Genomic DNA, 27124 nt, shown 5'->3' with positions numbered 1-27124 from the left:
AGTCCTCGTGGTTCTGGCATCAGTCGAGCCTTCCATCGTCTCTGCGGACTGAGATGTGCTGCAGAGATGTTCATGTTGCAAAGCTCTTGCGTCTTATCTGGCAGGTGTTTGATTAGTTTTAGTGTTCAGCCGCCTGCTTTTTCTGTCTCTGTTCAAACTCCTGCTTCTGTTGGCTTCAGTTACTGGAGGTAGGATGTGATATGCGTCAGCTGGGGCGCTCACACATGCCACCGTTGATGGCAAACAGTCACCTCGGTCTCTTCTGCTGGCGTGGGAGATTTATGATTCTGTTTTTCCAGCAGGTACAGGTGGCTCCAATTCTTCTTCAGCTTTTTAAAAGTCGCAATGAATCAGCCTATGAAAGGCCTAATGCGTTTCATATGGCCCAAGCTATTCTTTCTGCTAGGTGGACCTTTCACACTGCAGCGAAAGAGAAAATAAAACGCACAACATGACACTAAAATGGACTTTCTTTGTTTGAATACATCAAACAAAGAAAGTCATATTTAAATTCAAATTTTAAATCTTAATCATCCCAAGGTTTTGCAACACTGACCATATATGGTATCAGATTTATTTAATAGGATTACATATGAAAGCGATTGCTCCTCATATCAAGCCCTGTCAACTCCGACCTCTCCCAAAGTCACACTGCACTGCTGTGTGTTTGCAGGAGTCAGAGCATCAACAAACAGCCAGTGTGACTGTGAGGAAGCTCCGGCTGGATGAGCTACACTGGAGCTACCATAAACTTCACACCCGAGCCTCAACTCTCGCGGCCCGGTACAGGTCCGTGGCCCGGGGGTTGGGCACCGCTGGTGTATATTTATCAAAATCGAGCAGGTTGACCTTTAACCTGGACTCATTTCCTGCAAGTCGCTTTGCAACCCCCATTAGCTTCTGCTGCTCCTCCATCCATTCATGCTGTTCTGACTTAAACAGCATCATGTCTGCTCTGTTACGTGAGACGATCATTTAAATTCAAAGTGCTGCACTGGGTATTGATTCTGTCACCGTGCTTCCTGTTGTCTGTATAAAAGAAAAGCTGTGAGTATAATGTGGTCTAATATTAATTTATTTTACTGCTAAAATATGACATAAGGTAACCCAGTAATTTCCAGAAGACTGTATCTTTATCATGACTTAATCCCATTTAGCCTGAAGTGGAGGAAAATGCATTATTTTTGTCATAACTCTACAACTAAGAGTGGATTTTCCCGGCAGTGGCGACGTGTTTTTCCATTAGTCCAAATGATGTGACTGTAGGCTCAGTTTAATCGTTGAAATGATTTGAATTCTAGCTGTGACTATTACTTCCTATCAGAGCTGTGAAGTTGAAACCAATGCTCACTCTCTGTTGCTGCGAACACACTTCTTCACTTCTACCACCTACCTCTCATTGCCATTACTGCTACTTTCCCTATGATACAGCTCTATGTTGCGTTCATATTTTCCGCATCATTCATAACACGTATTATTGTGATTGGTGTCGTGCCGGGTAATAAAAAAAGGGCGTGATGAATTGATTCACCCAGGCTTCTCCAACCGCATTAGAGAGCTGAGCCATATGGCTGTAAATACAGCGGAGCAGCGATGACTTAATTGCTGGACTCGTTTGGGAAAAGAAAAACAGTTTGTTGCTATTAGCTCCTTTATAACCACTGCTAACCACTGCTTTTACATTATCACTTCCACTGCATGCGCACACTCACATTAGGCCAGACAGACCCAGGACATCCACACTATTGTTGTACTTTCCACAGTAAGGAGTGAAATGCTGTCACGTATGACCTCACTCTTGCCGTCATATCATCCCTGTATAGGCTGGAAGAATGTGTCACACGTTGGGTTGCAGCCATGCAGCACACTAACGAAGCCACGTCTCCTCGCTTTTTATGGCTAACGGGGCTTTGGTGCTGTCGATGTCGTCACTACAGCCTGACGACAGCCTTTGCTTACAGACGCATGCTAGCTGTCAGACTGTGATCTATGTAAATGGATTGGGTTCTTTTGGTTTTGGTCGCCACCCAATGTGTCATGTGTTTCTGCAATTGTGTCAAGTCAGCTCAGCGAGCGCTGTAGCAGCGTAACGTAGATGTGACCACAAACTTCTCCTTTTCCAGTAGCAATCAAGACGTGATCTCTGCTGTGCAGCCACAGGGTGTGGGTGAAGAGGGGAACGCCACGGGTGATGTTACGCCATGATTTAGGCCATTTGTGAGTGGAAGCCTTTCAAGCCTCAGAAGGAAAGCGAGTTAAACGTAGATAATCAAGTTTCTGACCTCGTTCTTGGAGGAGGCTGTCCTCCTGTGCAGATGGACCAACCAGGGTCTGTAAGTTTGTGACGTTTCTGCTGTGGCTTTAAGTGAAGTTGGGTAAATGTGGTGAACTTCACGGAGGCATTGGTGATGAATTGTGTTGGCTTTTGTTGTTTACCACATATGTACACGCCCACAAAGGCCTGATTGGCACAAAATTTGGCACCAATGTTCCCAGTTCACAAACGCTGAATCCAGTAACTCCTGATTTATCAGGACCAAAAGCAGCTTTTTGTTTCACCTGAAATATTTCACAAAGTCTTCCAAATATAAATTGGAAAACCCCCAAAAACTTTCCCAGTGAAATCCTGTCCAGCGTTTGTTTGTAAACACCAAAACGGAGCGAAGGCTACAAGCTAGCTCGTGGCAGTCAGCTCGAGCGGCATCGTAGACGCTAACAAGCCACGAAGAAAGTAAAGTTCCTCTGGCACCGGTGCTCAACACGAAAGTAACAGCTCATCTCATACGAAGCTTGACTTTTCTATCACACAGTGAACCTGTGATCCAAGTTTACCTCACAGGGTTAAAGCCTCCTCTGGGGGATGGTCACCGGGTTTAAACTCCTGTTTACTGTTTGAAATCCTGCTTTTCAAACCAAACCTGGAGGTGAAAGAGAAGCTAAACAGCAGCTGCAGGAACAAAGGGGAACTCGGGAGGTGCACACCGCGGTGTCCTAGCTCATAACCCAGGAACTCTGACTGTGCTGTACAGTATGAAACATTATGTAAGACCTCAAGATGTTTGTCATTGTTTGTGTGGTTGAATCATCAGTTGGAGGAACCAGCATGGACCAAACATGGACTACAGGCGACTGCAAAACAGCAGCACAGCATGTTTGACTGTGAGTCAGTGAAGGGTAGCAGTGTCTTTAAAAGCCCAACACGTCCTAGCAGGTTGATCTTCAGCAGCATCACCGAGTGCTGTTTTAAACCACCGGTGATGAGTTCCTCCTCGCCCCAGCACTCCCAGCACTCCCAGCACTTCTGTGTCTTTCAGTGTCTGGTTTAGTAATGAACACCACTTTCCAGGAAGGTGAAACTCTGAGCTGCCACGAGCTCCCTTTAGATGTCCCTTTGACACTCACACAGACAGGAGCAGCCTATTAGACGTGCTGTTCTCCCACCCCTACGTGGGCTGTATCCAGTAACGTCTCTTTTTTGGTGCAAATTGCCCCCGAGCTGGTGTGCTCACCGACATCCGTCAGGCCTAACTGACAGCACTAATGTGTTCTCCTCAGGTTGGTGGTTCGTCAGCACAGCGGAGGAGCAGGGCTGGGTCCCAGCCACATACCTCGACTCGCAAAATGGAACCAGAGACGATTTGGATCTGGGAACATCCAGGACTGTCGAAGGTTAGTGCTGACACAAACACGGCGTTGTTACATTCATAAAACTTAAAGACATAAACGTCAGTCTGCGTGTGCAGGGGGCAGCCCATCCTTTCTAGTTTCCTTCTGTGTTCATTCTCATCACATCATCCACAAGTTAGTGCTGAACACACAAACACATTTCCAGTCACACATTGGGAACCTTGGAGACCACAGTGGCGGCAGCAGCACGGTGAAATGGTACCAGACTGCAGCCAACGGGGTTGCAATATTTTGGCACCACAGAAAATTCCTTCCAGCTCCCCCGGGACGCCACGGCTCTCGTTTTGTTGCGACCCTTTCCTCCTGAATGTTTAGTCTGCCTGCTGGGACGGAGCATTTCCTCACTGTGTCATCCCCCCCCCTCTGAGATCTGGAGCGTGCAAACGCACAGACGCATGCGTGCAGTTTATTTGCAGATGCATGTAGCAGTTTATGGGATGTAGAATCCCGCTGGATCCTCCTGCAAACACTTTTCCGTCTCTGTTGCGACACATGCTGGGCTCCATGCTTCAGTGGGCAAACAAACACAAACAGCTCAGTTGCTGTTACTCGCTGCTCCTTTTGAGGAGGTGGCAGCGCCCGTAACAAAGATTTAGTGTTGTTTTGTTACATTGTGACGTGCCGGAGTGTTTGCTGCCTGTTGATTGGATGCATGTGTTGTTAATGGTGTTTCTGTTTGTTTTTGAGTTGTGCTCAGAACTTGTTTGACATCTGCTGCAGATTCCCGAACACCAACACCCAGCTCTCGGGAATACGTTAGGCTTATTATATCTTTGTAGCTTTGCCCGTTGATTCTGACGTCTGATTTATTCAGCTGAACTGAATGGATGTTGCATCACTGAATGAAACGGCACGCACGAGGCTCGTGCTCTGACTTCGTGTAGGTTGACCGCTGCGCTCTTTTCATTGGCCTCGCTAAATTTACTACTGGACACTTTCAGTTGAGAAAAGTGGAGCTAGAATTTTAACAAAAACAGGAAGAGAGGGCGAAGCATCTGAATGATCTGGTCACCTGTTCATCTGCTGGAACCTCAGCTAGAAACAGCTCCGCTCACATTCACGGTAGCTCGACCATCATCATCATTATTGTTTTTATCGTTGGTCATTTTTATTTCTTTTGGTTTTAATGTGACCTCTGAAACACCTCGATTGGCTTCCTTGGATGTCGGACAGCAGCAGGTGTTGGTTGGTAAGCCTCTAAAAGCCCTTAGAGGAGGCCTGTGTGTGTGTGTGTGTGTTACATTTTCTGTCATATACAGCGTACTTTGACAAACAGATCAATGATGTCATCACAGCTCGTTTCTTTCATTTCCAGCTGCTCACAAAAGTGAAGCTATTCCTTGAGAGAGCTGTCCATGCCTTCGTTTCATCTTTACTCTGGTGTCAGTCTGTTATCAGTGAGCCGACTGCAGCAGGTCCAAAGCGCTGCAGCACTGTTACTAACCAGCACTCGAAAGCGAGACCACATATTTCCATACTAGCATCGTTACTGTCACTTTTTGAACTGGCTTTTGTCCGGCATTGCACGAGTTCGCTGTCCGAGCTGTCCCGAGGTCCTTTGCTGTGACTGCTCCTAAACCGGGAACCTCCCCTCCACAACATTTGAAAACCCAATTTTATTCTATTTTTAAACCAGAATCAGTTCAGACTAATTTTATTTGCGTTATTTCTCATTTTATGTTTCTTTTCTGTCTTTTAATCTCATTCGATTATTTTAGAGGTGCAACACTGTGAGCCCCAATCTTCAGGCTGCAGTTCTTTCCTTTACTTGTGCCTCGATATGATGCCAGTCAGAGCAGATCTATCAATACAGCCACGTATCTCAGGCATGTAGAAAGTTGTTTAAAGCCTTTTGTGGTTCCAGAGTAAGTGACTGAACACCAGGTAGAGGAACCGGATTACAGGAGCAACATTGCGTAAGAATACTCTGTTAAAAAGCCTCAAATAAACCAGAGTTGGCATCAGCTGGCATCTGAGGCTGACATTAACTGCACAAAGCTCACAGCTACACATGCACTCTCTTCCCCCTCATCCTCCGTCAGTCCCATTTTCCCGTTAGGCCTGGTGTCTTTGTGTTTGCACACATTGTCACTTCTCATTCCTGATCTCTCCCTTCCTGCTTCCCATCGTCTCTTACGTCTCATTATCTCCGCGTGGTCGGTAACCTAATTCCACTGACAGCTCAGCTCGCTAGGGAGGAACCGACAGGCGCGCCCAGCCCTGCTGAAATTACCTCCAAATAACATTTCCCTGTGTCCCTTCCTTTAAGCCAATATATCAATTAAGAGGTCAACGGGAGCGGGATGGTGCTCGGTGGGATGGAAGGAGCGCCGGAGAGGAATCAAAAGGGACAGCGAGTGACAAGGAGCAGAGTCAGAGGAGCGATGGAGAGATGAGCGAGGACAGAAGACGGAGAAGAAATGAAATTACTGCAGGCAAAAGAAAGACGGAGGACAACTGCTGTTTCCCTCCATCCTTCCCGTCATTAATATTTTTCCCTCAGGAGGCAGCAGAACAGGAAACCGGCTCACGATGTTTGATCGCTGAGTTCGACACACGGCAGCCGCATAATGTGTCGAGGCCCTCGGAGATCCTGGAGCTGTGTCTGTGATTGGTGTTCTCGTGTGTGCGATAACCGCAGACGGCATAATAACCATGAACGTAACCACGGTGACGTCCTTATCGGCTTTTGAAGCGTCAGTGTTAGCAGGATTAAACGTGGTGTGCATCTGCACCGCCGCAGGTCACACTGGACGTCAGAAGCACTTCAGTGAACTTGTTTCAGATTTGAGCCTCTGATAGCTGCGCTGTGTAGCTTGGTATGGATCCTGCAGGAAATCGAGCCGGTGCTATTTTAAGCGATGTGGAGCAGAGCTTCTGGGATGCTCCTAAAATAAGCTGCATTGTGTTTGTTGGAACAGCAAGCAGGAGCTTATTAGCTCTGACGATGACATCGGAGCCTGAACGCGACACCGCTGTGTTCCCGGCTTTGCTGATTTGTTAAGGCGGACGTGTCCACATTTGGAAGAGTGCTAAATTATCAGCTGGTGCTAACAAACAGCATGTAGCGTGCTGGTCACACTGGTCCCTGATAATCAGTGTGGTGGGGTTTGTAGCTTACACGCTGGTTCCTCCAGCCATGCCATGGTCTGCTGTTCCAGGCAAAATACAATTACTGTCCTCTTAAGTCCAACACAGTCAGTTTGCACCAAGCAGTCCACCTGCTCCCCTCATTTCGTTTCCGTGGTACTGCAGAGGATTTGATGGCTGAAATGACTCGTCCCGCTTCGTTTCTCACCCAGTCTTTAAAACTCACAGACACACTTCCTGTAAGAGAAGCAGTTTGAACGTGTTCATGACGACTAACAGCTCATTTTGCTAAAACGTGCTTCTTACACTAACTCGTCTGTTTTGTCTTTTGGTTGCTGCTCCGCCCCCCCTCCCCCTCATCAGTTACTAAGAGACGCAAAGCCCACCTGAAGAGGCTGGACCGCCGCTGGACCCTCGGCGGTATAGTTAACCGCCAGCAGAGCAGAGGTGAACATGAAAACACACAAACACACACAGAGACAGACACACAGAGACACACACACACGCACAGACAGACACACACACAGAGACACACACACACAGAAAGACACACACAAACAGAGACACACACACAGGACTTTTACATTTTGCAGTTTTTGTCATCAGATGCATGTTTCTCTGGTGACCCCATCTGATCTTGTGTGTCCCTGTATGACCCTGTGTGTCCCTGTGTGACCCTGTGTCCCTGTGTGACCCTGTGTGTCTCTGTGTGTCCCTGTGTCTCCCTGTGTGTCTCTGTGTGTCTCTGTGTGTCCCTGTGTGTCCCTGTGTGACCCTGTGTGTCTCTGTGTGTCCCTGTGTCTCCCTGTGTGTCTCTGTGTGTCCCTGTGTGTCCCTGTGTGTCTCTGTGTGACCCTGTGTGACCCTGTGTGTGTCCCTGTGTGACCCTGTGTGTCTCTGTGTCTCCCTGTGTGTCTCTGTGTGACCCTGTGTGATCCTGTGTGACCCTGTGTGTGTCCCTGTGTGTCTCTGTGTGTCTCTGTGTCTCCCTGTGTGTCCCTGTGTGTCTCTGTGTGTCTCTGTGTCTCCCTGTGTGTCCCTGTGTGACCCTGTGTCTCCCTGTGTGTCTCTGTGTGACCCTGTGTGTCTCTGTGTGACCCTGTGTGTCCCTGTGTGTCTCTGTGTGTCCCTGTGTCTCCCTGTGTGTCTCTGTGTGTCCCTGTGTCTCCCTGTGTGTCTCTGTGTGACCCTGTGTGTCCCTGTGTGACCCTGTGTGTCCCTGTGTGTCTCTGTGTGTCCCTGTGTCTCCCTGTGTGTCTCTGTGTGTCCCTGTGTCTCCCTGTGTGTCCCTGTGTGTCCCTGTGTGTCTCTGTGTGTCTCTGTGTGTCCCTGTGTCTCTGTGTGTCCCTGTGTGTCTCTGTGTGACCCTGTGTGTCCCTGTGTGACCCTGTGTGTCTCTGTGTGTCTCTGTGTGACCCTGTGTGTCTCTGTGTGTCCCTGTGTGTCCCTGTGTGACCCTGTGTGTCTCTGTGTGACCCTGTGTGTCTCTGTGTGTCCCTGTGTGTCCCTGTGTGTCTCTGTGTGACCCTGTGTGTCCCTGTATGTCTCTGTGTGTCCCTGTGTGTCTCTGTAGGGGCGATCGTGGCTCAAGAGTTGGGAGTTCGCCTTGTAATCGGAAGGTTGCCGGTTCGAGCCCTGGCTTGGACAGTCTTGGTCGTTGTGTCTTTGGGCAAGACACTTCACCCGTTGCCTACTGGTGGTGGTCAGAGGGCCCGGTGGCGCCAGTGTCCGGCAGCCTCGCCTCTGTCAGTGCGCCCCAGGGTGGCTGTGGCTACAATGTAGCTGCCATCACCAGTGTGTGAATGTGTGTGTGAATGGGTGAATGACTGAATGTGTAAAGCGCTTTGGGGTCCTTAGGGACTAGTAAAGCTATACAAATACAGGCCATTTACCATTTCTGTGTGGCCACAAAGATCTGTGCAACAGTTCAGGGTAAATGAGATGTTAGAGGTTAATAATTTGGAGACTGTTTAAGATAAAATGACTCTTTGATGTGTGGTCCTGTCTCAGCAGCATTAAGTGGGAGCTGTTGTGTTCTTCTTTATTTCCTGGATGTGGATGTTTGTGTTAAACGTGGCCAAAGTGAACGATTAAGTCAAGTAGGGCGCTCGGTGTTTGTAATCCCTGTGAGTTAGAAGCTCAGGCTGTTCTAACACGAGTCCTTTTGTCAGGCTCGGTGTGGCGTGGGTGTGGTCCTTGGCCAGCTGCAGAGGAGGCGTGACGCAGTGAGCTCCCGGGGCGGCGCAGGGGCGGGGTGAACAGGTGTGCTGGGATCTGACAGTGATTGTGTCTCTTTATATGTTGGCAGTGACAGACGGAGACGGGAATGACAGCAGAGAAAGAGAGCGCGGGAGTATATGTGTCCACGTACAACCCCGAGTTTAATAAAAGTTCTGCATGGTCAAAGTCGCTCCGGCTGGTATTTCTTGGGTCCACCGTTACACTCGGTCTGCTGCTCGATACACTAATACAGTGTTTTTAATCACACAGCTGTAGCTGCAGCTCTCCTTTTACGTAATCTGCATCGGTGAACAACTAACACAAAAACAACAAGTGGCCCAGTATCTGCAGCATATTGGGTGGCCATGAGTCAGCTCTGACAGTAAAATCTCAAATCTTGCTCCCTCAGACGTGGAACGCTCCCCGGCTCTCGCTGAGAAGCAAAATAATTGGACCGCATTAAACAGATTTAGATAATGAAGCGCTCGGCACCCGCAGCACGAGCGCCGCGACCTCGACGGCCGCCGAGCCCCGTCATGTAAATGGTTGCGTAACAGTGTTGTTGCTTCATTAGCTTTGAAAGGCTGTTTATGACTTTCACATTTCAGTTTTAATTTTTGGATACTTGTGGTTTTGTCGAGTCATTTTTGCGTAAATGCTGAAACGTGAGAGAAACAAACAAGCGTCTCTTTGCTGAGGAGCGAGCCGGCGCTTTCTAATCCAGACTGTCGGTTTGTCGCCTTGTAGCTGTGCCGTGTTTACGGAAGCTCGTCCCGAGCCCAGAAAACAAGGGAAAACCTCTAAGAACCATCTTTGTTTCTCTTTACATTCCCCGACTGAAGCGCTGCGTCCACTCAGTCCTGGACCAGCAGGCAGCAGAGCACTGATTAATGGTTAATCCGACCCGGCTGATCTACAGAGTGGGCTCCTGATGGAAGTGTTGAAGTTGACCTAAAGCGGGCTGTAAATGAGAGCAGTATGATGGAGATGGAGTTGTACGTCACGGCCACGTTAGAGAAAGGTGGAGGTGGTCAACACGTACAAGTACCTCGTGCTGTGGGTGGACAACAACCTGGACTGGTTATGCAACACAGAGCACCTGTATAAAAAAAGCCCAAAGCCGACTGTACTTCCTCAGGAGGCTGAGGTCTCTTAACATCTGCAGGAAGCTGCTGAGGATGTTTTACCAGTCGGTGGTTGCTGGAGTACTTTTCTATGCTGTGGTGTGCTGGGGGAGCAGCACAGCAAAGAAGGACTCATGCAGGCTGGAGAAACTGATCAGGAGGGCTAGCTCTGTGGTCGGCATGAAGCTGGACACTCTGGTGACAGTGGCATTGCTGGACATTATGAACAATGCTGGGCATCCTCTGCACACGGCCATAACTCCTCTCTGGAGGGGAGAGGGAGGGGAGACAGGAGGACAGAGGAGGGGGGAACAACTAAGCTGTAGTGCCTCTTCACTTCACTGTGCAATACTTTTTGTTAATATCCAACAGTGCAATAGACTTCAATACTTGAAACGTGCAGTTCCCTTGTATTCTTGTTCCTATTTATTCTATTTATCCCTTTCGTATATTTTATTTACACATGTCTCTGTATTTATATATATGTGTATATATAATATTCTGCTCACGTTCTGTAACTTGCTGTGCTCTTGGAAACAGAGGAACCCACCTGAGGGATTAATAAAGTTTTATCTTATCTGAAATGTGGTTGAGAAGCAGGGGGGCATTACTCATTCACATCTCCCACTCAGCTGGTTATGAATTCAGAGTGGGGACCTCTTTGTCACCAGCCGTAGTGGCTAATGTAGAAATATTAAAGGTTTACCGCTTCGTTCATGGAATGTGACCATACGGGTCGGCCATGTCCGCGGGAATGTCGCCTGACTACAGCTGCGTCTCCCAGAACGACCCAACGATCCAATGGAAAGTGTGAAAGTGGGGCAGCGGCCCAATCTGTAGCCTGCTTTTAATCACACAGACCTCTGCAGCGTGGATGAGTCACTCGACTAGCTGTCGCCACCAGAGAACCAAGCTGCTCTCTAATTCCTGCTGTTTAAGACACCTTAGCTTTTTAGCTTTTATTGCTCGGTGGTGTCGTTCCAATTTTGTGATGTTGGTACACACCGTGCCTCCATTAAAACGTTTCTGGGTGGTGAAAGTAAAATGTGAAAGTCCCAGACACACAGTGAGGCTGCTGGTGCGACGCTGGTTAGAAAGTTGTTGCTTGAACTGTGGAGGATAGTGTGCGAGCAGGGCGTGTCAGCTACAGCTGTTAAACGCTGCTTTACCTTAAAGAGCAGACTCTTCACAGGAAATTCCTGTTGTCTCTTCAATGACCGGCTTTCCCAACCACCATCAGGCGCATTAGTGTGGACGTAGCCTCCGTTCAGCTGTTAATCAAGGACCCTGATGGAAGCAGCTTTTGTGGTGTAACAGGACTCCAGAAGTCAGTTTGTCAGCGACTGTGAAGATCTGTGTTATCAGTGAATCCCGAGCTTTCAGGTGTTTACAGGGCATTAGCATTGCTAATTTGACATGACGGGGCGACCTGTGGTCAACACAGTTGACCCCGTAAACCCCGTCTGTCACCCTACATGAACTGGAGTAACCACAAAAACATCAGAGCGATGGGAACAGCAGGTTTTATATGAGAGGCACACGACCTGTTCCCAGCATACGGCCCAAAAATATGAGAATTGAATCAACATCGATCCGCTACAAAGATGTTTTTGATCTGTCCTGCAACATATTTAGTAACGGAGGCAGAGAACGAGCCTGCTGAGGTTTACTGGCTGAAAAAGTCGTCCCGATGACGTGAGGTCACAGACGAGTTTCACGGCAGCGAGTGCTCCTGGCTGCAAACAGGCTAAAGACTCCTGGACCGGTCGCCTTTTTTCCACCATCAGAAACAGTCTCAGCATTAAAGCTGGAGCAGTGCTCACTGTAGTCATGTCAGACTTCAGCTCTCGTGGCTTTTTCGTCCACCGCCGCTCTCGACTGCGGCCCAACGTCCTAGGCGCTTTATGCTGCCTGGCAACCAGATGGTTTGGGTCTGCTACCAGGAGCTGCAGAAAGCTGAGTGAAGCAGAGAAAAGTGTGGAAAACTTGGGTTATTCCACCGAATGGAGCCCCCACCCCCCCGTCCCCGGCTGCTAATGCGTTCCTGAGCTAGAGCTCCATGCAGACGCTTCAGATGTAGTTTGATTTAGCAAAGGACAAAAACAAAGACTGATCACAGGAGATTTATGTTCTCTCAGGATGCAATTTGCTAATGGGAGAACAGTCGCTCTCACACCCTGCTGACACAGCTTCACTGGAGACCTTGACTCAAATTCAATTACAGCACATCTCCTCACGTTGATTCATCCTGACACAAAGCCAGGTCAGGGTGTCTCGACCTGTCGGTGGTGGTGGATCAGCTGCTGACGGCAGGGGTGGGGCGTCCCTGAGGTTTATCACCGCGCTGTTGTTTGCAGCACTGATTTACAGTCCCGCCCACTCGGCTCGCGGCTCTGTGACGCCAGCAACGCGTGAATTCGGAGACGGACGCACGTGTACAGCTCACGAAAAAACAAACACAGATGAGATTAATTGAATCTTTCATCTTTTCTTCCAGATGAAAGAATTAGAGACAACAAACTGATGCACACGCTCGGCTCGAGACGACCATAACAACATTTATCAGATGCCTCAGATCTGACTCTTGCAGATGGACAGAGAATAACAAGTGCTCACCTCCACACCCAGTGTGTTTTTGAGTGCAGGTTCTGGGTCAGTAATTCCACTCTGCTGCACATTAGTGGACCAAAGACGTGAGCTTTAAAGGGAGCGCTCGTGCTGGGTGAAACAGGAAAGGCTGTGACGTAGGTTTACTTAGGTTTATCCTAACAGGGTTTTAATTGTAGTAAAATACTGTAATTCTGTAATTATTAGGAAACCGTGATCTGCGTTACAACAGCTGCCATTTGTATTCATGCATCAGACGTGCAGCAGCCTCGTGACCACCATCAGCACCAGCTGCTGCTTCTGGATCTTCTCTCTTTGAGAGCTGCGTGGTAATGATTCTGAATCTGGGTTCATGTAGCCTGAGCGAGGCCTAAAGGTTCCGCCTGTAGAGGGCGCCGTTTGCTATTTATGTGCAGGTCAAAGACGAGAGGTTCGTGTTTCTGTTGGTGTGCAAATGGTGTCTAAAGTGGGTCACACTGACCGTTTTCTCCCTCTGAGATGGTGTAATCTACAGCAGTGTGAGACTTTTCAATGATCTTGTTTCCTCTCTCCTTTACCCCCGCAGAGGAGAAATATGTGACGATCCAGCCGTACACCAGCCAAGGAAAAGACGAGGTGAGCTTTGAGAAAGGGGTCACCGTGGAGGTCATCCAAAAGAACCTGGAGGGCTGGTGGTACATCAGGTGGGTAAACGGTGCACGCCGAACCCGCACATTTCACCGCGAGGCTGTTGCTCGTCGTTGTCTCGGCGATCAGAGCAACAATTTCCTGGAGCTCTCATTTGCATAATGGCGCCGAGAAGAAAGCGTTAACATATGGTGGCGTCAGGGCCGCCTGCGTGTTTGCACGTGTGTGTCGTTTACTCAGCCGGTGTGTATTTCCTCACAGTTGTTCAGTTCCTCGAGTCCCCGGGCGCTCCGCTGCACAGCTGATTACTATCACATGACGCCTTGTGGAGCCTCACATACCAACGCGTACACAAACATGGATCCAGAGCTCCTGTTTGAGGCGCGTACGCGAGCTGCCGTGTGTGCACTTGTCATGTACACTGACTGCTTTCCTAACAGCTTGTTCGCTCTTTGGCACTCCCTGCAGTGCACACAGTCATTTCTGAGCACCGTGTCCAACAGAAAATAATCCTGCAGATGCATGTCTGAGTCACGCTGCTCTCAGTGGGCCCTTCTTTAAACAGCAAAGTCCATGCATGAAGCTTTTTTAGTTACGGGGACTCCTTGTGGTCGCAGTTGGGAGTCGTGAAACGGAAAACAGGGAACAGTCGCGTCTCTTCTGTGCCGGGGAAATGACTCGGAGTTTCATTTGGAGCATTACTTATTGTTTCACTAAGCACTCTGAAATTACTCGTTTAGCATAACAATGTCTGCTTAAATGTGGGGAAGCAGCATCTCTTTGCATCTATTATGCATTCTGTTTACTTGCCTTTGGCTACTCACATCACCAGAATTAAAATTGTGCCTTTATTGCAACACACAGGATCTGACTCGGTGTGATTTCATGCATTTTTAAACACTCGAAATTGTGGAATTTTTCAGTTATTTATTAACTGTACGTATAGCTCATAGTGGCATCATGCACTAAGTTAGGATGGTACTCGAGTGCATTAAAGCTCTGCTGCGATACATTCAGTCATTACTCAAATCACACGTTTTTTTCTGAGTGTATTAAAATGCGCTAAATGAAGCTCCCATGCTGAGCTCATTACACTACTGTTACTACACAGCTGCAGTAGGAAACAGTAGCACACACACACACATGTATGTACCAAGGTGTACTGAATGCTGGCTCATTGTTGGGAGCAGAGCAGTGATGGAGAGGGAAGACCTGGATGTCAGCTGGAGTTTTAAAAAATGGCTTCAGCGAGAGATTCAATCAGTGTTAAAAAATAACATCATGATCTAAAGTCTAAATGAATTCAATTAATTTCAGTTTTATTTACACAGCGCCAAATCACAACAGCAGTCACCTCAAGCTGCTTTATATTGTAAGGTAGACCCTACAATAATACATACAGAGAAGAACCCAACAATCATATGAGCAGCACTTTGGCGACAGTGGGAAGGAAGAACTCCCTTTTAACAGGAAGAAACCTCCGGCAGAACCAGGCTCAGGGAGGGGCGGGGCCATCTGCTGTGATTGGTTGGGGTGAGAGAAGGAAGACAGGATAAAGACATGCTGTGGAATTCACTCCCGAATGCAGGCTCAAAGTGCTTTATGTTGGAAAATTGCAATATTAAATAAAGAGAGCGCTCCCTCCACCTGTGAGCAAGAATCTGGCAATAGCAGGAAGAAAGAACTCCCTTTTAGCAGGAAGAGAACCAGGATCAGGGAGGGTCAGGGGAAACTAATAAGAGTGAAACCTGAGATTTTGCAGTGGGACAGCAGGTCACTCCTGGCACAGTCTACTTCCTGCTCTGTGCTGTATGGAAAGGGCAGCTTTACCTGATCCTGAGTTCAATCATAATAATGAAGGGAACATAAACTCGATGTCATATTAAATGTTCTGTCTTTATGTGTTTGGGCTGCAGGTATTTAGGGAAAGAGGGCTGGGCCCCGGCCTCCTACTTGAAGAAGATTAAAGAGGATTTCTCCCCACGGAAGAAGACGCTGACGGGCCCCGTGGAGATCATTGGAAACATCATGGAGATCAGCAACCTGCTGCAAAAGAAGTCTGTTAGCGAGAAGGACATCCAGACAGACGGAGAGGGCGGAACCACGCCGGAACGCCACTTCTCCAAGAGCGAGATCAGCCTGCCGATGCCCTCCGAAATCAACGCCGCGACAGGCCGCAGGCTGAGCGCGGGCCGGGACACCAACAGCCCGTGTCTCGGAATAGCGGCGAGCGCCGCCCTGAATGAGAATAAAGCGAGAGGCGAGCCGGGCTCCCCGGCTGTTGCAAGAGTGGCACCGCACAGAGTGGAAATCGGTGAGAGAACGTGTTGTGTGTAAAGGTTAAAGTTCAGCCTAAAGCTTGAATGCAACATTAAGACGTGCCCCTTTCCATTTGTGCAGGATTCGGCGCCGTAGGTAAGCTACACGGCTGCTGCATCTAACCGCGCTCTGTCACACTAACCTTTGATGTGATAACATGCTCGGTGTGTGTTTCGGCCTCGGTTTCACTCACAAACTAAGAACCTGTGGTCAGTTTGTGGTTACTAAGACATCGCTCGGCTCCACCCATCCATCCTTTGGGACGAGCCCATTTTTTAACAAGCCGATGCTCCACACATGGCGTCCAAAGCCAGGACAAAATTAGTCTTTCAAATCTTACTTTTGCTTGTCTTTAAATATGTTGTCCTTTCCAGTGTGACATAATTCATCTTAGAACTAAATGTTTGGTGTTTGTTTGTTACAGCGAGTGTCAACCTTTTACTTTGGTCGTTTTTCTGAATTATTCTTAATAAAATCTTATTATTTTTAATCAGGGTCTCCTAATCTGCGGCAAAAACCTCCCCCCAGAAGAGACGCCAACTTGGTAAGACTCCAGTTTGGCTTCTGCTTACTGACAAACCCAGAGCACCTTTCCTGCGTGCTCACTGATGTTGCCATGCTTCTGCTGAAGTACACGTGATCACAGTCGAGACTCTTCTTGTGTTTAAGAAGACAGCTGCAAAATCTTTCAGTGCAAGGATAAATACCAATAAATAATATAAAAAGAGAAAAAATCTAATTGGCTCTCAGACTACTGCAGGAGTTGCATAGCAACCATTGAGGCACATTTACACATTTTCAGCATGTCTGCGATTGTCCCGGTATCGCACGTGCACACCTTACATTTACCCTCATATTTATATATCATGATTGCATGCAGTCATAAATCACATCTTATGTTTTATGTGTGTCAGATACAGGATGGCTCAACGTGAGCGGCTCACTTCTCTCTCTCTTTGCTGTACAGGGCTTCCAGTTACCCAAGCCACCAGAGCCCCCTGCTGTGGAAGCAGAGTATTACACTATAGCAGATTTCCAGTCCTCGATCTCTGATGGCATCAGTTTCCGTGGAGGACAAAAGGCTGATGTAAGAGGCCAGATCTACAGTGCTGTCGCTCAGATGAGACGGGGCCTGTTGAATACGTATGCAGACTGAGTGCTCCCCCGATAGGCAGGAAAGCTGAGGCACAAAGGAGACGACCTTGGATACTGTGTGTGAAAGTGATGACGTAGACAGAATTCACTGTGCAGGATTCAGGATGAGGGTGGAGATAATGACAGAGATTCCTTCAGGGTTTTTTTATTAAGTTATACTGAGGTGATTCTTTTAACGACTGCAGTAACAGATGCATCATTGATCTTATTACAGTATTACTCAGTCTTTAATCACTAGTATGTAGCAAACACATATATATATATAAGTGAGTATTTGTTCCAGTAACTCTTTACTCCTTGTTGTGCAGGTAATAGAGAAGAATCCTGGAGGCTGGTGGTACGTGCAGATTGGGGAGATGGAGGGCTGGGCCCCCTGCTCCTACATCGACAAGCGCAAAAAGCCCAACCTCAGTCGTAGGTCCAGCACACTGACCCGCCCCAAAGTCCCTCCTCCAGCTCCACCTGTCAAAAAACAAGAATCTGAGGAGGCTCCGCCTTCTGCTAACTCTTCCTCCAAAACCACAGAGGTGCCTAGCAGGGCTGTGTACGAAGAACCTGAATATGATATTCCTGCAGTCGGATGCGAAGGTGAGCCTGAACCGGATCCCCTGAAGGACGAGCGTTCCCGCGATGTGAAGATCAACAGTGTGGTCAGCGACAAGTACAGCAGCTCCCCTCCATCCTGCAAGGCCTCCCCTCCCGTTTGCAAGGCCTCCCCTCCTTCCTGCAAGGCCTCCCCTCCTTCCTGCAAAGCCTCCCCTCCCGTTTGCAAAGCCTCCCCTCCCGTTTGCAAGGCCTCCCCTCCTTCCTGCAAGGCGTCCCCTCCTGTCTGCAAGGCGTCTCCAGTTTTCGCCCATCGAAGAACCTCCTTCAGGTCTGTAGAGGAGGTTGCTAAGGAGGAGTGTATCTATGAGAATGATGGCTTCAGGCCGAGCGGCGGTGTTGAAAGAACCCTGACTAAAGGTTCCAGTGAGCCTAACTCCCCACGGAGCTACCATTCCTCCACAGTCCCAAGAAAACCCTCCGGATCTTCGCCTCTACCTGGCAGGCCCATGAAAACCATGACACCAGAGATGAGTCGGAGAAGCCAGACCCTGGGCAGACACATAGATATCAGCTTCAGATCCCAGGATAACAGCCCTCACTCGTCATCAGATGAATTGAGCAGAGGCTCCAAGAAAGGCCCTGTCTTCAACCGGGAGGTGGAGCAGAGAATAGGCCAGAGCCCCTCCACCAGGCCCAAGCCTTCCGTCAGACCTAAGCCCCTTTTGACCAAATCAGAGCCCCAGAGTCCAGAGAGGATGGACATCACCTCTCTGAGACGACAGCTGAGGCCTACGAGTCAGTTTAGACATAGCCTCAAACCTTCTCGCGGGGAGGACTCTGAAACAGCTTCTGTTATATCATCAGAGGACTCGGTGTGTTCACGCAGTACCTCAGATCTCTCCTCTGTTTACTCCAAAGGAAGCCGTGGTGACTCCGATGTGGAGGGCCCCAATCTCTACCGCTCCGTGGACGCCTATAAGAAAGTCCAGGACTCTGAGATCAGTTTTCCAGCTGGGGCTGAGGTCGAGGTTTTGGAGAAACAGGAGAGTGGTTGGTGGTACATCCGTTGGAGCTCCGAAGAAGGCTGGGCTCCCTCATACTACCTGGAACCTGTCAGACAAATGGGCGACGGTGGTGGCTTAGACGGACACGGGAGTGGTGGGAGTAAGTCCAACAGCCTGGAGAAGAATGAGCAGCATGTTTTGGCCCTCAATAACATTAATATTCAGGGCCTGACGCAGCAGCATCAAGGCTTGAGGAGGAACTCCCCACCGATTCCTTCCAAGCCTCCCGGCGGCTTCTCGAAGCCATCTGGGATGGTTAATGGAGGGGTGAGGATGAGGAACGGGGTACGCCAGGTGGCGGTGAGGCCTCAGTCTGTATTTGTCACCACTACGCAGCCAGCCAAGGACACGCACTACACAACAGGGTCCTTGAGAAGGAACGAGTCGCTGGGCAGGAGCGATCACTATGGTTCTGGTTCTGCCACTCTTGGAGTTCGCCGAAATGCCTCATTCAGCACCGTGCGGCCACACGTAGTTGTTGAAAGCCAAACGAGGCCTGCCGAACGCTCCAGTCTGTCTTCGGGGAGCGCGTTCAGCACAAGCAATGTCCAAGACGCCCTGAGCAGAGTTAACCAACGCAACGGTATCCCCGTGTCCACGGTCAGACCCAAGCCCTTGGAGAAGAGCCAGCTGATCCACAACAACCTTGGCAGGGATGTGTATGTGTCCATTGCCGATTACCGTGGCGACGAGGAGACCATGGGGTTCACAGAGGGAACCTGTCTGGAGGTGTTGGAGAGAAACCCCAATGGGTGGTGGTACTGCCAGGTGCAGGACAGCCTGGTTCCCCGCAAAGGCTGGGTCCCCTCTAACTACCTTGAGCGGAAAAAATAAAGGCAAGCCTACATCCGTAGCCACGCCCACCCCCAGCCCCCATTCCCCGCTCTAGGCCCATGGGCGGCGGCATCACTCCTTGAGAATGTTACCCGCAATCTCCCTTAAGCAATATGTCCTTGAAAATTGACATACGGTCAGACTGTGTAAGGAGAAAGATGTTTTAATCTGATAAAAAAGGACACTTTTAGTGCTGGTTTACTAAAATTTATACGAAAGGAGTGGGAAGATTTTCAATATTTTACCTGGAAGCAGAGACAGAAACATGGAATTGGCCACAATGGTTGAGGAAGTTCAAGGTGGATGCTGTGTCTGACACGTAAACTGGTCTAACTGGGAGCGATGACCTCTTAAAGAGGTTTGTGTCATGTAACACAGAAGCGGAGAAGAGTAGTGGCTACGCTCATCCTGCCCATCACTGACTACGATGGCCAATAAGTGCCTTTTGTATTTGGTCACCTGAACGAAGGTTCTAAATGGTGGATGGCAAACCAGTAAATCAACCAAATCTTTACAGAGTGCCATAGTCCTATGAACACCACCGAGAGCGTTTCTATACAAAGTTACGAGTTCGAAGCGCAAAGTTTGGATTTAGACGTCTTCAGTTCGATAAAGAAAGAAAAGCACGAGTGAAGGGACTCAAGTTCCCAGAAGATTTATTTGTTTTAAGCCACAAAGTCATCAAACAAAGACGATAGTTGAATCTCATCATCACAACTTCTCTTTAGTTTGTTTCTGTTAACGTGTCTCGTGCTGATGCAAGTCTTCCTTAGAGAATTATTTCTGCTTTCTTGTGACATCTGTTTTCCACCGACAGCCTTGAATTGGACGAGCCAAAGCTCGACTCTGGCAGAATAGACGGCTGACGCTCGGTTTCTGTAAACTGTTTCTATCAAAGATACCACAGAAATATCTTAGTGTCATTTTTCCTGGATGTAGTCATCTGGGAGAACAAATTTATTTAAAAAAACCAACAAACCTGTGAAACTTGAAAAATACAGAACAAGCAACGGAACAATGAGACCTCATACAAGCGTAAGGATAACCTCATTGCACAGCTTTTAGCTCCAGGAACTAATGATTTTGTGTATATTGTGTTGTCATAATGCAGCTATCGAGGTGATGAATTGCAAGCATACTGGAAACGTAGTGAAATAACTTTAATCCAGGGATTTATTTGAATAGATTAGAGGCCAAAATGTGATCAAACCAAAGAGAGATATCACTTCATTGGCAGTTTTGGGGATTTTACCGTTTACTTACGGTACAAATGGTAACACACTTTCACCAAACTGCCTAAAACGAGGTTTCTATCAGTATCTGGAAGCACTTGAAGGAAGTGAACAGTTAATTGTAATATCAGATATTGCTGTGCAGTATTGGGACTAGAGTAGCTATTTTATTGTTATTAGCGACTGTTTGAAATGTGACGGTAGAAATAATTCTTCCAAAAGGAGTCAAAGTTCAAAATTCTGATGGCTGATGTTCAAGACTGCTGAAATACATTTTCTAACGAACACAAACTTCTCATTATGTTCCTGCTGGACAGTATCATAGTACTAAACAAAGTGCAGTACCTGCTAGATCGCAGTTATCTATTTTAACAAAACCATATTTGTGTTTTTGTGGTCTCTCTGTGATCGCACACCGACAATAACGAGGAACGAAGTGGTTCTGTTTTGTGAGTTAGTGCACTTTAAAAACTGCTTTTATGGTGCATTAATGTAAAGATGCAGTAAAAACTCAGCATGTTATTTATTGAATGTTTTTTTGTAATTATTTCATATTTTCCAAACAGGAGGATGAGTTCTGCTCTCAGTGGCAGGAGATTTGGTCAAATTGGAGACCTCTTGTGGTAATTGAAAGGTACTACAACGTGACTTTGAGGCTTTCCTGCAGTCCTACCTCAGTGCAATAAGAAATGCGCTGCTGGTCAGTGAGTCTCCACAAAAACTGTTTTGTTTTTAATCTTAGTGCAGCTAAAACTGTTTTATTGCACATTTTGTTTCGCATTGGGCAAGAATTTAGTTTCTGAAAAGTGATTTTTTTTTTTGTCTCGATGCTGTTTGCTGCAGCTTTAGCAAATCATGGGCACTTCCTTCATCTTTATTGTGCTTTACATAATGCCTGATAAAAGCATATTTATAATGAATAGTATTATTATTTCCACAGTTCCCCTCATTCAAACAGAAACCATCAGCGTGTTCTGTGATGGTAATAAAATCACTGATGTATGGACCTATAAATAAAACCAGTAACCGTCTGGGTGCTGACAGGCCCCATCCTTTGAGACGAAGGCATTATGTAAATGTGTCGAATCACTCTGAACATTTCGCTCCAGCACATTCATTATTATTATTATTATTGCATATCGCTTTGTTTGATTGAGCTGAACTTACTTGTAAGGGAATCGTTCTGTGTCGAGCCTGCGTTTAGCTGTGTAGCATCTTTATTCATGCTTTTACTTCGTTTTTCTTATTTCCTCTTTTTTTCTTTCGTTCTGAACCCACGAGGAAATGTGCAATAGATTAAAAAAAAGAAGAAGAAAAAAGACAAAAACGCTTCAGCGAAAGGAGGAAGGTCATAGTGGGCCGGGAGTAGATGTTCCCGGTCAGGCTGCCGGTCACGAGGCTTTTGCCGTCTTTTCCAGTGTGTCATGTTTAAGTCTGTTTTCAGAGAGCAGGTGTGCGAGGTCCTGACGTCAGAGCACTCGTCGGACCAAAGCAGCGACGTGATGAACTAACACGAGGATGTCTGCTCCCGCGACCTCCGTCAGCTGACCCATTCTGTAGTGACATTACAGCCATCTGGGATCTTCGTCACAGACGTAGAGTCGCTGGCCCACCATCATCATCGTCGGGGGCTCTCAGCTGTCACGTTTGTGCCTGAATGGAATTCTTTGATTGTTTCTGTGTTGTTGTTTTCTTCCTCCTCTCCCTCTGGACTGTGTCCTGCTTGGATGCCTCTTTTGACATTTACCCCCACGGCTGTCAGACCAAGTCGGGCCTTTTCGTCAGCGATCACCGCGGCGATGTTGACCTTTGGGACCGCCGGCTGGCAAAGTGACGTCGACGCCAGCGTCTCGGCGGTAAACAAAACACCGGGGAGACGAACGCTCCTTCAGGCCGTTTCAGTTCAATCCATCAACTTCCAGGATAAACACCAAAAAGAGAAAATCCTGTTTTTCCCCCACGCTGTCTTTGCAGAGAGATCGTGCTGTTCGCAGAGGCCGACGCGCAGAGCCCGGTCCTTTTTGGGGGTCGGCTGACTTTGTGTTTAACTCCACGTTTAAATCATCGTGGGAAATTCCCTCATTTGCTTTGTTGCTGAGAGAGTCGCAGATTTCTGAAACTCGTTTTCAGTCAAAGCTGGAAGCCAGTTCTGAAACCTTCTTACTGTCACTGCTGACCGCCGAACAGACACGCCCGTCTGTGAGCCGTCTGTTTTCAGCCCGTTGCCTCCGCTCACGTTGGGTTTCTGACTTTTAGACGAAGAAACACAAAAACTGAAAGAGCTCAAAGCTGACAGCTCCGAAACTCCCAGATCAGCATTTGTTTGCTGAAGATGAAATTTCTCAGCAGGTCACTGGACAAGAAATAGTCCCTTTAAATCCCTCATCAGGGCTAAATCGCCAAAAATGTTTATCACGATATATATTTGAAAATTTGCAATAACGATAACTGGCGATATAATTGACGCGAGACAAAATACTTCACAACTCCACAACTTTGATGGTTTTTTGCACTAATAATGTGTTTTCACTTAAACAAGCAGCTGTTTTTCATCTGCATTAAAGCTACATAAACATGTCACAGTGCAAACTCCTCGCTGACAGTTTAACCAAAAGGCGTTTCCAGTGGAAACTGGCCGACAGATCCTCAGCACAACCATGTATAACATCCACAGAACTTAAAAAGAGGTTATACACACGATACGGTAACATTATGTTGAAGCGCAGTACTGTGCTAAACCAGTTCCACCACTGGAGTTGCAGCATTTTTATAAACCAGTTCTGGTTCAACTGTTTCATTCAACGATCCGCTTTCGCCCTCCTCTCTCCGTCGCCGCCGTGCTTTTTCCGCCATGTGCGTATGAAAACAGGCACTGCGCATGCGCGTGTTACCCACGTTCTATCGCCATATTTTCTTATCGTTGCCCAACGTTATACCGGTATTACCGTGAACGGGATGATGTGGCCCAGCCCTGTCCCTCACTTCCTGCTTTTCCAGCGTTTCATCAGTGCTGTCAGTCTGCTTTCACTCTCAGCAGCAAAGTGAAAATAGTCAGAGTATAATACGTTGGAGTTTCGCTCTTTAATAACAGCTCTGTTACCGTCCGCTACTTTATGCCTTTCACCTGCAGAGCTCAGCAGGCGTGTCCACGCCAGCCAACACGGGAAACGCTCGAGTTTTCCATCATCTTCCCGGAGGTCAGCGGAGCGAGACGGCTCCGCTTGGCCGTCTGATTCCTCGCTCTCTCTTTTTATTCTAACAAACGGACAGCGCCTCCCGGGCGCCTTTCCAGTTTTGTGTTTTTGATTCACCTCCGTCTCCTTCCTCGACACAGCCGAGCTGCTGAGATCACAAAGATGCCCGACAGGGTGGAGTGTGTGTATGTGCGTGATGAGATGGATCGTTTGCAGGTGTGTTGGAGAAAAGAGAAGTCGGAGGTCAAGGAGGGGTTTGTAGGATGCAGGCAGACAGACGACGGATCAGATAGCGGATCCGAGGAGACGAGGCGGCTGGGAGGTGAGAGGAGCTCTGCTTTGATTGGAGGGAGATGAACAATGATGTCTTCAACAGGAAGCCCGTTTTATCAAACTCCTTCTAACCTTTCTAGAAACCTCACACCTAATGAGCTCCTCTCCTGAGCCGAGCTGTGAAGTCTCATTACGTCAAACACAGTTTTAATTGAGCCGCTTGAAGTTTCCAAAGTCTGTGAGAAACGACTTGATGGTGCAGCAGCTTCTCTCGGCCTCACCCTCCAGGTGAACTTCAGAACTGGTCCCACCTCTGATATGAGCTCCTGCTGCTCACATCTCACGCAGCCCCGAGGGTGAGAGCTGAGCCGGCTGGTGGAAAACAGTTTTCAGAATAAGACAAAGGCTTCATGTTTTGCTTTATTCTCTCGTGTTTTTGTTGAGAAAATAATTGAATGTTGTAAAAAGGGTGAGGCGGGATTTGAAGGGCTCGCTGGCTTCTAATGAAACGCCTTCAAGCTGTAAACGAAAGACATAAAAAAGTTTCAGAAGACGGCGGCAGGCAGAGCGATGGTGGAGGAGATGAAGGCAGGTTGGATAGGAAAGTTTCAGTAAGTGTGTGGGAGCAGGTGAGGTGCATGTAAGGGGGGCTTTGTAGGTTTTTAATTAACGTCTGGTTGCTTGTTAGAGCGTGAGAGCAGAGATGAGCCGCGGATGCTGAGGGCTCATTCTCAAGCAGGTAAAACAGAAGTGCAGAAAATCAGGCGATGCAGATTATTTATGTCACTCTGAAAACTTCCTCATGCAGTCGCAGCCGTTTGAGATGCCAGCAGGCATCAGCAGGAGCTCCAGAGGAGGAGGCTGTGTCGAGGAAGGAGGCGCGCCGCTGTGCCTCGGCGGCGCTTTCTTTGTCTCCGTTTGAATCCCCGTTTCCAGTTAGCACAACAGTGTGTCTTAATTAACCTCAGCCAGTCTGATAGTATTTCAGCACTAATGGCTTCCCAATAAAGAACGCCGTGGCTTCCTGCGTGGGAGACGGCGCCCAGCGCTGTGGCCGAGGCGAGCTGTCACAAGTGACTGATGCTGAGTGACAGTTGAAGTAGTATTTTAATGGCAAAGGCGGTGCCTGTTTTTCTTTAACTCACCGGTGCATTTGTAGAGTAGAATCTGTCCCCACCCTGCTGTGGAAAGCAGTGTGCCAAAACAAAGCGCCCGTGGAGCTCGCGATCTCGCGATCTCTTGATTCTGACAAAAACAGTTCGTTACCAGCACGTCAGTAACAACTACAGGCCTCGAGTTGGACCAAAGGAGGTGCTACTCTTTCACTCTCTCTTTTCTTTCTGCTTTTATTGCCATGTTTTTAAGCAGGTTCAAACTGTAGCGCATGACTTTAGTCGCCCCCTTCTGGCAGTGAGAGTAACTGCACACTGACAGAAGGAAAAGTTGCAAACGACAAAGATTTTACTTTGTGCGTAAAGGCTTAAAGGTCCTTTTTGTAACTGCTCTCTTCAACTGTAACTAAATGTGTCACCACCAGGGGGCAGCATTTAACAGCGCGCGAGTTGAGATGTTTCCAGATGTTTGCTGCTGTTTCATTGCTGCTGTTGGCCTCCCACTAGACCACCATTGTGTTCCATACGCTGCACCACCCCGTGGAGGGACACGCCGCCCTCGTTTTCCCCACATTTCATTGTGGTTAATTTTGGAAGGTTTTAAATTGTATTTACTCGCAGGAATTTACAACAAGTACCTTTAATGAGTGCGCTGTGACGTCTTGGATTTATAACAAAGTCGTGCACTGCAGCTTTAAGCCCTGCAGAGTCCTTGTTTTCAAAAGATATGCCATGAAGAGCCAAATGCAGCTTTATTCAAGACCCCCCCCCACACACACACACACACACACACACACACACACACTAATGAGAGCAAACACAGTCCAGATCCCTTCCTGATTGGAGACCTTCTGCACATGTGCATTACTTGTGAAAACAGGACATTTTCTTATCTACGGTCTCATTTTGACGAGTCTTGTTCCTTTTTTTGTATCTTGTACATGTTTACATTGTATCTCGCATTGCCCAAAAGAGAAACAATATTAAATGTATAATCTTTGTTGTTTTAAACCGCCTCCTGTTCATTTGTCTCACGTGTTTCCACAGATAAGCAGCAGCAGACCCCCCCCCTCCCCTCTACAGAGTTTGTGACAGCAATATTACTGATTGAGACATTTATCTCCATTCGCCTTATTGTGCAGGCCAGATTAAGTGAGTTTAGATGTGCAGGAGCAGAACGATGCAGCTGGTTATATATAGCGAGAGTTGTGAGGAGGCTGAGAGCGGCGAATGAAGACGAACGAGCGCTCGCAGCCTCAGTTCCTCGCTAAAGAGCGGAGACACAAATTTTTGTTCTCCTGCATCCAAACGTGTGCTCGGAGAGATTTATCACTTCTGTCCAAGGGAATGTGAAATATATGCTCACACCTCTGTGTCGCAAATCTGCACCTCTTATAGGAGAACACAGGTGTTCAGCAGGAAGTGCAGGTCAGGCCGTCACTCAGGAACATGAAATAGAAAGTTCAGATCTCTCCCCTCATACGTTACTGCTCACTGTCAGCTGTTACATTGTAATAAGCGAGCTTCCTCACGCTGGCTACACCACGCGCCGTTTTTAATAGGGGAACCTTCCTCCTGACAAGTGAAGCCTTAACCCTGCGGTCTTTCTCATGCCCACCAGGCTCGTGTTACTCACATATAGTAGCGTCTTAGCAGGGTCCCCGGGGGGTTTCGGATCCACCCCTCAATGCATTCTGGGTAAAAGACAAATTGCATAAAAAGCTGTGCTGATTTATGTATTTTGGGGTTTTTTTTGACACTTTGCAGAGCAGCAAGCTGGAGATATGAGTTCAAATATTTACATAAACATACATACATACATGTGCATGTATGAACATGTATGCTACATATTTGGGAACCCGTGACCTCCACACTCTTGATTTGTTCCAGTTGTAAATTTGCAGCTAAGCTAATGTGGAAAAAGTCTCAGTGCTGCAGAGATGTGTATCATTTAGAAAAATAATCCAGCTGGTTGGTTTTTAAATTACACACCTGGGATCCAGCCTCCTCTGTTATGTCTCGCCATGCTTTAATTGGACC

At 47.8% G+C, this 27124-nt stretch overlaps 1 protein-coding gene across 5 annotated transcripts in view; it reads left to right on the top strand.

The window, feature by feature from the left end:
• Positions 1 to 25882, top strand: part of sh3pxd2aa (SH3 and PX domains 2Aa) — a 97851-nt gene extending 71969 nt beyond the window's left edge. For 3 of the 5 annotated variants that reach the window (XM_085355233.1, XM_085355231.1, XM_085355235.1), the window contains 8 exons: positions 3556 to 3669; positions 7141 to 7224; positions 13294 to 13411; positions 15272 to 15669; positions 15756 to 15770; positions 16169 to 16218; positions 16642 to 16761; positions 17138 to 25882. In XM_085355233.1, the coding sequence (XP_085211359.1) occupies positions 3556 to 3669; positions 7141 to 7224; positions 13294 to 13411; positions 15272 to 15669; positions 15756 to 15770; positions 16169 to 16218; positions 16642 to 16761; positions 17138 to 19273 (3035 nt within the window). In that variant the 3' untranslated portion in view covers positions 19274 to 25882. The remainder of the gene's footprint in view (positions 1 to 3555; positions 3670 to 7140; positions 7225 to 13293; positions 13412 to 15271; positions 15670 to 15755; positions 15771 to 16168; positions 16219 to 16641; positions 16762 to 17137) is intronic. The other 2 variants (XM_085355234.1, XM_085355232.1) reach the window with 1 other exon arrangement.
• Positions 25883 to 27124: the final 1242 nt, after the last annotated feature.

Source organism: Diplotaxodon limnothrissa, linkage group LG6 (genome assembly GCF_057381915.1).
Source record: "Diplotaxodon limnothrissa isolate DT_005_m linkage group LG6, D_limnothrissa_male_GT1.1, whole genome shotgun sequence".
NCBI classification, from domain to species: domain Eukaryota; kingdom Metazoa; phylum Chordata; class Actinopteri; order Cichliformes; family Cichlidae; genus Diplotaxodon; species Diplotaxodon limnothrissa.
The sequence above is the reverse complement of the archived record's forward strand: the minus strand, read 5'-3'. Positions and strand labels throughout refer to the sequence as shown.